This window comes from Phytophthora infestans, genomic scaffold, assembly GCF_000142945.1.
Source record: "Phytophthora infestans T30-4 supercont1.1 genomic scaffold, whole genome shotgun sequence".
NCBI classification, from domain to species: Eukaryota; Oomycota; class Peronosporomycetes; order Peronosporales; family Peronosporaceae; genus Phytophthora; species Phytophthora infestans.
Genome location: NW_003303758.1, coordinates 987694 through 1002384, shown reverse-complemented (window position 1 = coordinate 1002384; position 14691 = coordinate 987694). Strand labels below are relative to the sequence as shown.

Here is a 14691-nt window from a genome sequence, read left to right as displayed (position 1 = left end):
TGACGATTGCAATGTCGAAAAGGCCCATGGCCAAACTCTTGTAATACTTCCGAAAGCGTAGGGAGAGCTGCAGCGATACTCGCTGCAGACGAAGTTGGTCGTGGACATCTACCCCGCCCATATACCGATGGTACGTCGTCATGGCGGCGGGGCAAAGCACCGTCTCCTTCTGTCCTTGGGTACCGGGAAGGCGTCGCTCTTTACATTGAAATAAAGTACATGATTAGAAAGTAGTAGGCTGTAAAAATAAACTGAATAACATACCACAAGAGCTGATTGCATAACTACTTCCACACGCCAGCATGTACACGATAATATTGTCGAACCAAACAAGAGCGGAAAGCTTCGGAACAGACTTTGACATCACAATTTGGGTTGTGCCACGAGCGATGTTTTTCGGGCGCTTTTTCTTTTTCTGCTTCAGCGATGGAGGAAACCCTTTCTTGTTAGTTTGAATGGAATAGACGTTCCTCTCAAGAAGTTGTAGCGAACTTTATATCGATGTGTAGAGCCGATCGGTTGCCACCGCATAGAAAACCCCATCTTTCTTAGTAGGAAGCACAGCGTTCATGTTCCGTAACGTTGCTGCTGGACAAGGTCCCATCCATCCTTCATCATTTTTCTTAACGCCTCCGTATCGTGTGCTAGCTTAAACAAATCAGACCCTACTACGATGGGCCAATTGTCAATGATGTCCTTCCAGCGTTCGGCCTTCTCCTTACTTCGTGGAGGTCGCTGTCCCCCGCGAAGGTTTGTTGTAGAAGCTGCACCGACTACAGGTGTAGAGCTCGTTGAATCACCAGTTTGAGGTGCATCTGGTGACAGTTCATCACTCGTCTACGTGTCGCTCTCGCTTGGGATCTCATCATCCATATCAGCTCCAAAATCATCCGTGTCCTCGTTCCATTCAGCTGACCCAGTGTCTGAATCATCGTAATCCGAATCCAATGCACCACTATCATAGATGGCATCATCTTGACGGGAAACTTGACGGAAATAGAGAGGAGGCGGGGTCGTGAGAGCCGTAGTTGCGTGAATAACAGTAGCCATATTCAGTGACCTTGAAAAATTAACAGTAATATACAGCATGCTGTCAGAAATAAATATCGCACATGCTGGATATCCATCATGTGACAGCGTATGTGGCAGCCGAAGATCGAGGTGGCGTTAGCGGCGATGTCTGTTGCGCAGAGGAAGCACCTTCCGATGTCGACATGGGTCCACGATGTGCCTGCGTTGTGTTTGTTGCACATGGCGGAGATGGCGACGTGTTGCTATACTCTGGGAGATCCTCGGCTGGTTGGGCATTGTTGACACAGTTCTTGCGGGCCTTTCTAATGAAGGAGGCTAGCATGGTGATTGTTATCGTAGTCGGCGTATCAGCGTCGTCAACCACTACGCAGTGCTCAGTGTAGTACTAGGGTCGGGGTAGCCGTCGGTGACGCAAAAGTTGGAGAACTTTTTAAAACTTGCTTCGTAGACAGTCTGTGTTGCCCTCTTGATCACCTCGTTAGTCCAAATCGCCACCAACAGACGCATCGCTACAAACAATTACGAGCATGAAGTGTGAGAAACACATCGTACGCAAAAACGCATAATCTCCTCACCTGACGGCTTCTTCATCAGCAGCAACGTGTGGGCTTGTTGACCGCGCAGATTTGTCAGCTCTTAGGCTCTTGGATGATGCGCTTTTACGCTTACCTTTTGCTTTGGCCTTGCCTGGCGCCTTTGCCGGTCTTTTTTACTTCGCCGCCTTCTTCGGTGTTGTAATCTCTGCCGCTGTAGCCGTGTCAAACTCAGCGTCGTCAGTTCCTTGGCCTTCTCCCGTTTCCGCGTAATATTCGTCTCCGCTGTCACTCCCATCCTCATCAGCAGAATCAGCATCGGCAGCAAGCTTTCTGCATACAGTGCTGCGATTGGCGCCTTTTTCCTTTCAATTGCGGCGCTCTAGCCAGCAAATTGTAATACCTCACTAGTGCGCCCTTCCTCCGGTACGTAGCTGGAGCAAGAGGCTTGCGTAAAGTCACTGTCATCCCAGGCCGCCTTCCTCTCGTTGCTGACGTAGGAGCTGAAACAAGCTGTTCATCCGCAACTTCGTCGCCAAAGTCAGCATCGCGGTCACGCGTACCGTCGACATACGCACGGTGCTCTTCATGCAGGCGGGAGCGTTCTGCGCCTTCCTTCCCCTCGAGACGACGCAGAAACGCCTCCGCTTCAGCGCGCGTGACGCGGATGCATCTTGGTCTCGCGTTTCTTTATGGAGAATAAATGAATGGCTCAGAAGCTTCTCGTTTGAAGCACTGTCTTTACGATAGGGTATCTCCAAGGAACTTTCTCTTTACAGTTAGGACCCCAAGCCCTGTACATTGGAGACTAAACGGACTAAACGCCCATTCTATGACGATCCCCATATGCTTCCTTATCAAGCCTTTGTGACAGGGGGGGGGGATTAAAAATGATGTTGAGTCGCTTCCAGGGGCGGATCGTCATACAAGACGCCCCCCCCCAGATTTTTTCAGATTTTTTTAAAATAGATTCAATCACAGACTTGCACTGCGCCTCGCCAGTGCTTAACCTTTAAGTAGCTGCTTGGACAGCTTCCAACACTTTACAGACTCATATGTCTAGTGTGTGTCCTACCCGTGTCAGCTGCGGGCACTATGCGGTCTTTTCAGTAATGAAAAGAGTAAATCACGTCTAAGAACTACATTTGCTCACGATATGCGGTCGGATTTGCTTTCTCTCGCCATCGAGCAAGACCTCATAAATTCCATCGACAAAGAAGGGACTTATTAACGCGTTTAGTAGGATGACAGAGCGAAGGATTGCGTTGTGATAATTGAAGCCCAAATTTTCGTTTCCCCCCCCCAGGATTTAATGCTGGTTCCGTCCCTGGTCGCTCCTCATTATGCTCTCATTTATTACTTGATCACTGTACATGCCATAATGTATGTATTGACACTAGCTGCCCAATGCCATTATTTATGCTAAGGGGGAGGGGGGGTTCCCGATAAATAACAATGCCATAATTGGGAGCCCTGGTTCCTCGTCTCGCACTTCTTGAACTTTCTCTTGTTTCGCCATAAAGTTGGCGGCATGAAGAGAAACTGACGCAATATGCTTTTCCACTCAAATACTGGTACGGTAGGTCCGCAACCGCTCTTGGAGATGGATAAACCTGGCTTCACCTTCAGCTTTGCCATGTCGGGTCCGGCGAATTCGGCGTCTCTCGCTTTCGCATGCAGCATCCGATAATGAGTTCGCAACGTCTTGCAAGGTCATCCCTGTCCGCTTCTAGCTGAGCCTTCAATTGATTGAACGCAGCTACCGTTTCAAAGCTGTGGTCCGCATCTCCCTTCATTCAAAAATTTCTATACGTCGATAGCGGCGGAGATGCCGGTGCTGCAAACGCCGAATCGACTGGGGCTTTAAGGATGACGATATTTATGAAGGCAGCAGCGGAAATGACTCGGCCAGTGGAAGTGAGCCAAGCGATGTAGGGGCGGGTGAGTCCGAGGATTCAGGCGACGGCGTCATGAAAAGCCTCTTCGGTGACAGCGACAACTAAGATGCAAAAGTTGAGTTTTCTAGTGGTACTTAGCTGCAATGTTCAGCTACTAATGTGATAATGAAAGCGTGAATAGGTATTGGACTTTCTTCAATCGTGTAGTCTGTGCATTAACCCTTCTGTGGTGTAGGGATTTCCAGATTCGACCATATGCCGACCTACTTTAGGTCAAGAATCGGCTCGGTCTGATAACCCCAGAGCCTAGGAGCCAAGGGACCACGGTAAGTACTCGGCGATCTGTCCGGATATGCTATCCGGATAGCCGCTGAGCTCAACGGTCGCCCGAACTCAGCTGAAGGGTCGGGTAGAGATCCGAAACGACTACATTTCATTAGATATTTGTATGAGAAGCATAGAATTAAATAGGGGGAGCCGAAAGGGCTCCCAGAAGATAACAGAGCAGAATTTTCCTAGTCCAAGACACGTGTACACTTTTCCGGTAAGTCCCTGCATAGGGCTGGATTATGCCTGCCGTCAATACTCGAGAGGCATAGCTTGTAGGGTATTGACTGGTAGCGCCAAGAGATTAGGTCGGTCCGGGTAGGACAAAGTCTCGCTACGCGCGAAAGAAAGTCCCGCATACTCAGCGGGCCGGTACGTCGGATAGCCCGGGTGCCGCAACACTTCTAGCTGAGCAGCCTCTGCGCTCGGTGACCTGTAAAAGCGCTCGCGCGCCGTCGTCCATCCTTTGGTGGAGGGCACAGGGCTGTGAACGAGCTCAGCCGAACCAAACTCGGCGGAGCCTCGGAAGTGATCTGACTTGGTTAGTCGGAACCGAGTGGAAGCGAGCCACTCGTCTGTCCCGGAAGGGCCGGACCGCGAGGGGACCTCCCTCTGCGCAGGCCATACAAGCGCCGACCTAACTCGGCGATTCGTTGTGGTTTGTGTAAGGAATCCACATCTGACGGTATTTGTGTGTTCTACTACACCACAACTGGTGCCGCGACCCGGGAACAGGAGTGTGTGCTTGTTTTTATAGGTGCCAGCTAACCAAGTTAAGAGAAGAGAAAGAGAAGAGTGAAGCTGGCCAAGGGATCAGCAACTCCGAGCGACGGAAGCCCAGCGACGGCTGGAGGATCGCCTCTCGCGGGGTCGGACCCGGCGGATCAACGACTCATCGCCATGACGATGGAGGTGGGACGAACCGTCCAGTTTGACGAGGATGGCCAAGACCAGGAGAGCGAGAACAGAGATGCAAGTGAAGGAGAGTATAAAGAGAAGGCCGAGACCGCTGAGCTCGGAGAAACGAAAAATACCGCCGAGCTACTTGGCGAGGTGGAAGAGTTGACGCTGCAGGTGGGACGCATGGGAGCCCCACGTTCTGTCGAGCGCAACTTATCCGCCGAGCTCGACGAAGGTGCATGCGATGAAGAAGATGAAGAAGAACAAGGCGTTGCTCAAGGGGACCGTCCGCCCCTTATTCTGAAAGCGACGAGGAACGCCGATACGCCGAGCGCCAATAAAGTGTTGGCTCGACTCGGCGAGGAGATGAGAACGAGATCGAAATGGATGATGATGTTCGCGCCTGTGGCGATGGCGCAGGCGAAGTGGCCGATGTTGGGTCCCGAGTTAACTCAGCCGGTGAGTGCAGCCAACATAAATCAGTTGGTGGAAGAAACTGTGTTTCTGTTGAAGGCGATGGGCTATCGGTGCAACAGCCGACCAAACAGCCTCATCCTGTCCAACTGGAGTCTGACCCGTGGCGGAGCTGAGCTCTGGCAATGGAAGAAGAAGTTGAGAATGGCGTTTGGATTGGAGAAGGCCCCTGGTGGAACGAAGAAGGCGTACAGCCGAGTAGCCTAGTTCAAACCACTCGGCGAAGACCCAAGCAAGATCCCTTTGCCGAAGACCCCGGAGACGAAGAGACGTGAAGTGTTCTACGCTACGCAAGGGACTCCGTACTTTGAAGACTCCCACATGCTGACTCCAATGAAGCTAAACCCGACTCAGCGAGCGCCGAGTCGTGGACAGCGGGATGTTGGTCGTTACCGTGAATTGTATGACGCTGCAGACGAGGCTGAGGCTTACGAGGCGGATGAGGAAGATGACGACGCTATCGACGTGAGAGGTGACCGTGAAGAAACCGTGAAGGACTACATCCGAAACTTAAGCTTCGACGCGGCTGAAGAGGACTCGACGCAGTACCTAGAAGTCCGAACCCACGCCTCGATCGACAAAATCGCCGAGTTCGAAGGAAAGCGCTACCGCTCTGACGCGTCGCTCCAGTGGCTCAAGCGTTTCATCTACGAGATGAAGAGCACCAGGATGCCCCAAAGTGCTTGGTGCGAGCCTTTCTCGCTATGCTTGGGACGCGCGGCGAAGAGTTGGTACAGGCAGCTGCCGAAGAAGACTCAGCGACGTTGGAAACTACTCAGCGAGGCGTTCCTGGATTATTATTGCTCACAGTTCGACCAATCCGCCCGCACTCGTTACTACTCGGCGAGACGTAAAGTCAACGAACCGATCTGCGACTTCCTGATCCGACTCAACGGGTATACTCGGACAACCAAGATCCAGTACGAAAAGGGTGGCGCCGACGCGGCTGACCATGTCGAACACTTCTTGCTACATTGTGGTGATGACGATGTGATGGATTTGATGTACCCCTTGCAGTTGGAAGACATCAGTAAGGTGGAACAGATAATCAATCGTCGGATCCTCGGCGAAAAGTGCAAGAAGCAACGCGACCGACTCGTGATCGCACGAGGCCGAGATGATAAGCGGAAGGATCAAAACCGCCGAGATGAACGCCGAGATGGACGTCGAGATGAGAAGCGCAGTCGCAAGGAAGAAAACCGCGACCACCGAGTCACTGTCGTTGACGCTGACTCCGACGGGGAGGAACTCATCGATCAGAACCCGCCGAGTCCGTACAGCTCCGAGGACGAATGGGATGATGAGGACCAGTCCGGAGGACGCGACTCAGCGGAAGACGACGACTACATAGACGCCGGCGTTTCCAATGGTAAAGGATATTCACCCGACCGCCGAGAGAACTCGGAGGGACACCAGAAAGGCTCGAATCGAAGTTGGGGAAACGCAGCGAACCGACCTCCGCGACCGTACAACCAACGAGAACAGTCGAACCGTGGAGATGGATCACGCAACAACTCACAGCGTGGACCTTGTGCAGCTTGTGGAAGAACGGGGCACTCGGCTCACTACTGTCGACGACGCTGCAAATTCTGCAGACAAGGCCATGAAGGCGGCCAGTGCGAGCTGTTTCGTCAATATGAGAAGCTGGCTGCGTTCGTGAAAAACTCTGTCGACAAGTCGCAAGTGCCAGAAGACCTGCAAAACCTTTACGCGCCGAGTGATTTAAACTCGGCGGCCCGCCAACACTGACTGGGTTGGAATATGCCGGGCTGCCACAGTCAGCTGAACCTGCAGTTGAGGCGAACTTCTTGTTTGCGTTCGTAGGCGAAGCAGGACGGCCCGAGGGAAGAAGCGGGGATGGCAATTGGATGTGTGAAATCGACGGAATTGAACGTGAGCTCGGTGAGTTAGATGATAACCACCGAGCGATTGCAAGTGTAACTCGGCAGTCAGACCAGGCTGTGCATCGTACCAGAATCATGAAGCTGCTTCCGGGAGAGCGGCTGGGATGGTGGTCAGCACAAACGTTTGATCGCCGAGTTAGAATGAGAGCTCTCGTATTGGGTGCAGTGAACGACCGAAGGACCAAGATATTATTGGATACCGGAGCAAATGTTTCGGCGATTAGTGAATACTTCGCGAGGAAACTGCGTCTCAAGAGAGTGGCCAGCCGAGATAAGCGAATCGACATACAAGGAATAAGTAAGGACAGAATGGTGACAACGTCAAGAGCAGTGGTGAAGGTGACACTCGGCTGGGAAGTGGCATACGAGTTTGAAGTATGGATAATGCCTCATCATGCCGGAGTCGATTTGATTCTCGGCACCGACTTCATGATCCCAGCTGGGATCCGTCTGGATCTGTACAACTCGGCGGTCAAGCTTCCCGACGAGACGGTGATTCCACTCATCCGATCAAGTAATGCGCCGACCAAGACTGAGTTCGGACCAAATGTCCCATGCGGACCACCCGATGGGTTAACAATCGAAAGTAGAATGACCGCTGAGTTCAAATTGCCCAGGCGACAACCCAGTGAGTCGACGCATGACTTGTGGGTGCGACGGACGAAGGATTGGATTCCAACGGCTGTTTTTAATCGCCGAGGAAGACCAACCCATGTCCTGATTACGAACGTACGACCGACGTCAGTCTGGTGCCCACCTCACTTTTATGTGATAAAATGGCAACCACACGGAGTACTGGCCAATGAGGGATATGTCCGCGTGAACTCGGCGAAATACCGTGACTGGCAGATATTGGCATTTGAGTCGGCGATGGACAAAGATTTGCTGCAGAAAGAACAACGACTGTACGAGGACTGGCTGTCACACCAGCCGCCCGCTGTGGAAAGACGAAAATACCCAACTCCGACGGCGGTGGAGAAACGACCCCCTCCAGGGGAAAATAGACCCGAATTAACATGCGCCGAACGCTGGAGAAGGATCGAAGCTGATACAGAAGCCGACGAAGACGAGAGGCGTCGCGGTAACGCCAACGCCATATCGACCTCAGGGGTGACAAGGGGTGACCCGGCTATAAACTCAGCGTTCAAGCTGGAAGACGTTCGAGCGGATCGTACGCCGATGCTACACGATGGCCAAGATGCCTCCTATCAGCTGTCCAAGTTTGAAGGCGAGGGCGCCATTCCTACCGTCGTAGCAGACTCGGCGGTACAGCGCCCTAGCGTGACGACTGCAAATCCCAAGCTGGAGGTATTACTTCCAAAGGATGTTGAGGCTAAAAGTGAAGGACTGAGCTGGACGGTGATATCAGTAGCAACAGTGATGAAGGTGAGGCACGAACCGAGTCTGGAGTCGATGGGTTAAGTTCTGCAGCCGGGGTGAACTCAGCGATGGGTACGCCAAAAGCCTGCGTTATCCAGTCAGCGGCGGTGGACTCAGCGTCAGAAGATCTAGACACTGAGAGTGTCTCGGAAGTGGTCACAGCATGTCGTCAGGATGTCAGCTATACAGACGACGCGTTTGCACGCACGAAAGTTAGTTCCGCTGTCACAATTAACTCAGCGGATGAGCACTCCGACGCGACCAAGGACTATGCTAGTCGAGAGGTATTACTACCTGAAAGAATAAATCCGAATGACGACCCAGCTACGGCGGACTCAGCGTTGGAGACTATGAAGGCTGAAACCGGTTCGGAAGTGGTTAGACAGCATGACGATGATACCATCTACCTCGGAGACAAGTTTGAACACGCAGGAGTCAGATCGGCCATCGCAGTGAGCTCAGCGAATACGGACCCTGACGCGGATGACAACTATGATATACCAGAGGTATCACTGTTGGAAGGTACTATCGCTGAAGTCGGCGTAACGAACTCAGCGGCGACAGTGTTCGACCCCGGCGGAATTGACTACAGCTTAGGACAAGCTAAAGATGATGAATGGAACTCGACGAGGGACCCAACTGAAACCCTAAGACAACACTACTTGGCTATCGCCGCGACCGAAGACGAGCAAGAGGATGATGTTGACGATGGTACGACCAACGCCTTTGAGCGTAGTGGAACAGATCTGGAATTGACGGACTACGCTCACGAGCTGGCCTTCCTTCCCGACCTCACTGAAGTTGAACCTACCGTACTCGACTATGGCGCTGCAAACGTCAAGTCGAGTAGTCATACGCCAGCACAGTCGGCTAAATTGGTGACAGAGCTGCAAAAGCACGAAGGGATAATGATCTCAAGTGGTAATGCCCTGCCGCCTCCAGCGTACGGAGCATTGTGCGACATCGACGTTCAAGGGCACTCACCCATTAAGCAGAGAGCTCGGCGGATACCTCTCCGCCACTTGAGCAAGCTTTACGAGTTGTTGAAGGGGCTACTTCGAGCTGGGTTGATATCGTTCTCGAGCAGCCCTTGGGCTTCGCCAGTGGTGATAGTGCTCAAGAAAAATGGGGTGGATATTCGGCTATGCATTGACTATAAACTGGTTAATGCGCTTACGACGCCGATGGAATACGCTATGCCACTGGTTGATGACCTGCTTACCGAATTGGAAAGTTACTTGTGGTTTTGCTCGCTCGATGCTGCGAGTGGATTCTGGGCAGTCTTGATGACACGCCGAGCTCGGCTGATCTCAGCGTTCGTCTGTGCACTTGGACACTTTGAATGGTTACGAATGCCGTTTGGATTGAAGAATGCGCCGATGATCTACCAGCGACTGATCGACAACGCTCTATGGGGATACGTTCAACCAAAGGGAGCATGGCAGCTGTTTGCCGAACGAATGGCTGTCGCTGAAGCCGAGTCGGGAACTCGGCGGAGTCAGCGATTCAACACAGAGTCAGCTGACGAAGTTTGAAGCTGACCACCAATCACAAGCTGACTGCGATCCGGTCCAAGACCTGGTCAACGGACCAGACGGCGACATGTTTGCTAATGGAGAACCAGACCAGTCTTCCTTGATTCCGGTGTTCAAGCGGAGGTCGTTTGTCGATGATATCTGTTTTGGAGGGGAGACGTTCGACGCCTGCTTGGAAACACTCGACCGATTACTAGCCCGGTTCACAGAATGTCGAATTAGCATCAGCTTTACCAAGAGTATCTTTGTCCAACCCAAGGTTGATTTCCTATCGCACGAGATTACGCCGAGTGGCATACGCGCTGATGCGAAGAAGATAGCCGCGATCGCCGAGCTCACCTTCCCGAAATCAAAGAAAGGGATGCAAGCTTTCCTCGGGGCCCTGAACTATTACGGCCGATTCATCCAGAACTTGGCTGTTTACGGAGCGGTACTCTATCAGCTCAAGGATACGGACTTTGGTTCCGGGGGTGACTTGGCGTCAGAAGCGTCATTCGCCGAGCTCAAACGACGGGTAGCAGAAGCTCCAATTCTGCGTCATTTCGACTCGGCGAAAGAAGTACATATAATGTTGTACGCCAATGAGTGGGCACTGAGCAGTACATTGATGCAACCGCACGACGACAAGCTGCACCCAGTTCGCTTCTGCGGACGCGTACTAAAGAAGAATGAACTCGGCTATCATCCCGCTGAGAAAGAAGTAGTCGCGCTGTTACAATTGCTGAAAGTGTGCTACACTCTATTGGCGGGAAAGACGCTACACGTCTACACCCGTTTCTCCACGCTGGAGTGGGTGTTTCAGTCAAAGTCGCTGTACGGCCGCGCAGTCAGTTTTGCCGTTATGTTGTCGCCCTACGTTTGAAGGTGAAGCGAGTACGTGAACGAGATGTAGATTTCGCCCAGTTGCTCCAGGCGTCGATAACCCCGTTTATCGGACTCGACGATTCCTTGAAGCACCTTGCGCCTCCCTCCAAGAACTCGGCGACAGTTCGAATGGACCCAGAACTGCTATACGCCCGCATACCAGCTGACTTTGCGGGATGCGTGCTGTCATTTGATGGCTCAGCGAAGACGGCTAAATACGGCGGGTATGGCAGTTGTTCGTGGATACTGTGGCGCCTTCCGAATTGGGACATTGAGATTGCTGCGAGTGCGTACCTGTCGTCCACCACAGTCAACATCGCCGAGTACACCGGCATAAACAATGGGGTCTTGGCGGCGATTGACCGAGGGATAACCGATCTGATTATCGTGGGTGACTACCGGCTTGCAATCCAGCAATCCATGGGGGTGATAGCATGCAAGAAGGAAACGTTGCAAGTGGAGCTAGCTCGACACAAGGATCTCACGAAACAACTCAACTCGGTCCGGTATCGACACATAGCGCGACACTATAACGCAGCGGCTGATTCTCTCGCTACAGAAGCACTTGAAGCTAAAGCTGGACGAGTAATTCTCGGGATGGATAGGAAAGCAGAACTGAGAATGATTAACCGAGTAGCCGAAAAACTGTACGCCACAGACAAACCAGCGGAAACCCCGATTGTCACGGCAGTCACTCGTAGTCGAGTACGCCAAGTTCACTTTGAGGACGAGCTGGATGAAGACTCGGCTAGAGCAAGAGGAGGAAGTCAGGATCACGAAACCATGTCAACAAATCCTGGAGAATCTGCGTTTGAAAGCAGTGGAGATGAATTCGAACAAGTCAGCAGGGCGTCGACTCGGCGGACTAACCACACGACCCCGAATGTCGAAACAGGGTCGCAGATGGAGTCAGCCCAGACAGCTCAGAATGCCAACGACATTGATCCAGTGACAGTACAGACTGAGCGGAGACGACGAATCGCGAAGGCACAAGATGAAGAACTCAGGTGGGCCGATCTGAAGGCGTACCTGAGAGGTGAATTTGAGGACCTTACACACCGTCGAGCTCAGAATGCCGGCAAAGTCGCAGAAGTCTTTGTACTCAGCGAAGACGGCCTGTTATACCGCCGAGATGAAGCTCGCCGACTGGGCGAACTCGGCGGACCGAACCTCTCATTGAGATTGGTGATTCCGTCAACTATGGTCGACGAAATACTTCATAAATGTCACAACTCGATCGAAGGAGGGCATCAAGGCATCGTCAGAACTTATCACCGAGTCAAGGCAGACTACTACTGGATTGGTCTTTACGCCGACGTGGTGAAACATGTTAGGGCCTGCGAGGACTGCAATACCAGTAAGAGCAAGCCACAGTTGAGAGGTTACTCGCCGGGAAATGTGGTGTCAGACCATCCATTCCAAGTCGTGTCAATGGATTTCGTGATTCCCCTTCCTCGAACTCAGCGGGGCAATACTGCACTGCTGCTGTTCCAGGATCACTTCACGGGATTCGTTATCGCTAAGGCTATGAATGACACTGGAGCACTCGAAGTGGCCAAGGTATTTGAGGAATGCGTCTTCAGGCAGTTCGGGGCCCCGTCTCTGATACGGCACGACCGAGATCCAAGGTTTATGAGTGAAGTATTCCAAAAGTTTTCCGAGATGATGCAGTCGAGATCAAGAGCTACGCTAAGTTACCGACCACAAGCCAACGGTCAACAAGAGAGGTCGGTCAAGACAATGGTTCAGACTATACGGGTCTACGTGGAAGACCCACTTCAAGCTGACTGGGATGACATCGCCGAGAAGATAATACACGCTATCAACAACACAAGAGACTCAACTCGGCGAGAAACCCCTTTCTATCTGGTACATGGTTGGGACGCCAAGTCTACACTCAAGGCCATGACAAGCTCGATACGACGTGGACAGGGACGCCCAGTCAACTCGGCGGACGCAGTCGAGTGGCGCCGAGGAGCGAACAGACAACGAGAAGTTGCCCTTCGATTAGCAGCTGAGTTCCAAGTGCGAGAGAAAGCACGACGAGCTCGAGAGCACAACGAAGCGTTGAGCAAGAAGGAGAAAAGATCCATCCTCAACACAGCAGATGACGAAGATGGAGTTGCAGAACCAGGCGACGAATCCACCAAATCCTTGTTCAAAGAAGGAGATCAAGTCTGGTTGTTTATGGAGCGAGTCAAGTCGGGCCTGACCAAGAAGTTAGCCCACCGATGGCATGGACCATTCAGGGTGAAGAAGAAGGTGGAAGAATTCGCCTATGAATTGGAGTTACCCGACAAGAGTGGATATAGGTTCTACCCGGTGGTCCATGTATCACGTCTGAAGGCAGTCACCGAACTCGGCTGAAGACCAAAGACGAGGCTAATCGCCGACCTCGAATAGACTCAGCGATTTGACTTTGACGAAGAATTACTGCCTGAAGACAGCTGGGAGCCAGACACAAGTACGAACCAGTATGAAGTCGAAGCAATTCTCGACGATGAATTACCATTATCCGCGAGTACGTCACGATCACAACGGAAGTTTAAAGTTAAGTGGGTCGGCTACGATGAGCCTACTTGGGAACCACTGTCGAATTTGTCATGTGGGGGTCTCCTGTTTGACTATCTACGACAGAAGAAGCGTGAAAACCGTCTGCAAATGGTGCAAGTTGCAGATGAGGATTAACAGCTATTGCACCAAACGTTACACTAACTCAGCGGACGACACAGGCCGAGCTGAGATGGAATGCTACTGTGTCGAAACTACATGTACTGAATAATTACGAAATGAAGTCCTGAACGATACCTACGGGACGCCCAGTCAAAAGAAGAAAACTAAAAAGTCGGCGATCCGGACTCCAAGTGAGTTGAACCCGACGGAGACAACTGGGAAGAGCTCAGCGGACTCGACGATTGGAGGCGTGGCGTCGTAGCAGACGTCATCCCTTGGGAAACTGCGGATGGAGATGCAACATTCGCAGCCGTGGCGAGAAGTATCATCGCCGAGCTAGCCAACGAAGCTGACGCCGAACCAGGTGCCTCAGGACCCGACTCGGCTGAAGTAGGGTGAGACGGATCCGTTCCACTGGGGAGTGGGGTGCCGAACAGAGACATACTCGGAGACGCGCCTCGGAGATTGGGAGAGCCCAACCCATCGTCCGCCGAGTCGTCACCAGACGCACTCTCGTCATCTGAGTCGAGCTCACCGATTGAAGACCCAATGAAGATATGGATGCCTTGACGATTCAGCCGAGTTGGAGCATCCGGGGCATAGGCAGGAGGCGCTTGTTCGGCAAGATTGAAGTCTTCTTCAATCGCGTCGTCAACAACCTGAGGATCCATACCGCGCGGAGCGAAAACCAAGAAGTCCACGTTCCGAGCGCGGAAGCAGGTATTATACGGGTGGACCGCCGAGTCAGTTAGCCACCAAGCTCGCCAGGGCTCAGCTAGATCCACATCGTGAGCACACTGGACCCAGTCTCTCCCGGAGGGAGCCCACGAAAGGTTAACGGGAGAGTAATGAGGAACGGACGGATCGAAATAAACCTCTGCGTCCACAGGTTCATCGCTGAGCTTCTGAGTGACCGCCGAGTAAAGCTGGTCGTAGACAGCGACAACCAAAGATCGCAGGGTATCACTGCGGCGTTTACGCTCGCGCTTGTACACCAGCCACAGCTCGTACACCTCAGCAAGCTGAGCGGGCGTGGCAGCCGGGTTGACGTCAGGATGGAGACCCATCAACACACTTGACTCGACGATCCAATGACGACGCTCATAGAGAGCCACGAAATAACGGGTCATTTTGCCATATGTCTGGATAGGCCTCCCCGCCGAGTCCAAGG

The 14691-nt window shown here is 52.5% G+C and overlaps 1 protein-coding gene across 1 annotated transcript; it reads right to left on the bottom strand.

Moving 5' to 3' along the window:
- Positions 1-1126: 1126 nt before the first annotated feature.
- PITG_00153 (uncharacterized protein) lies at positions 1127-2620 on the bottom strand (the record flags this gene model as incomplete). Its single annotated transcript, XM_002908734.1, has 4 exons — positions 1127-1334; positions 1702-1779; positions 1969-2253; positions 2613-2620. 4 exons carry the CDS (start codon positions 2618-2620, stop codon positions 1127-1129), a joined length of 579 nt encoding a protein of 192 aa, XP_002908780.1.
- Between the last annotated feature and the right edge of the window lie 12071 nt (positions 2621-14691).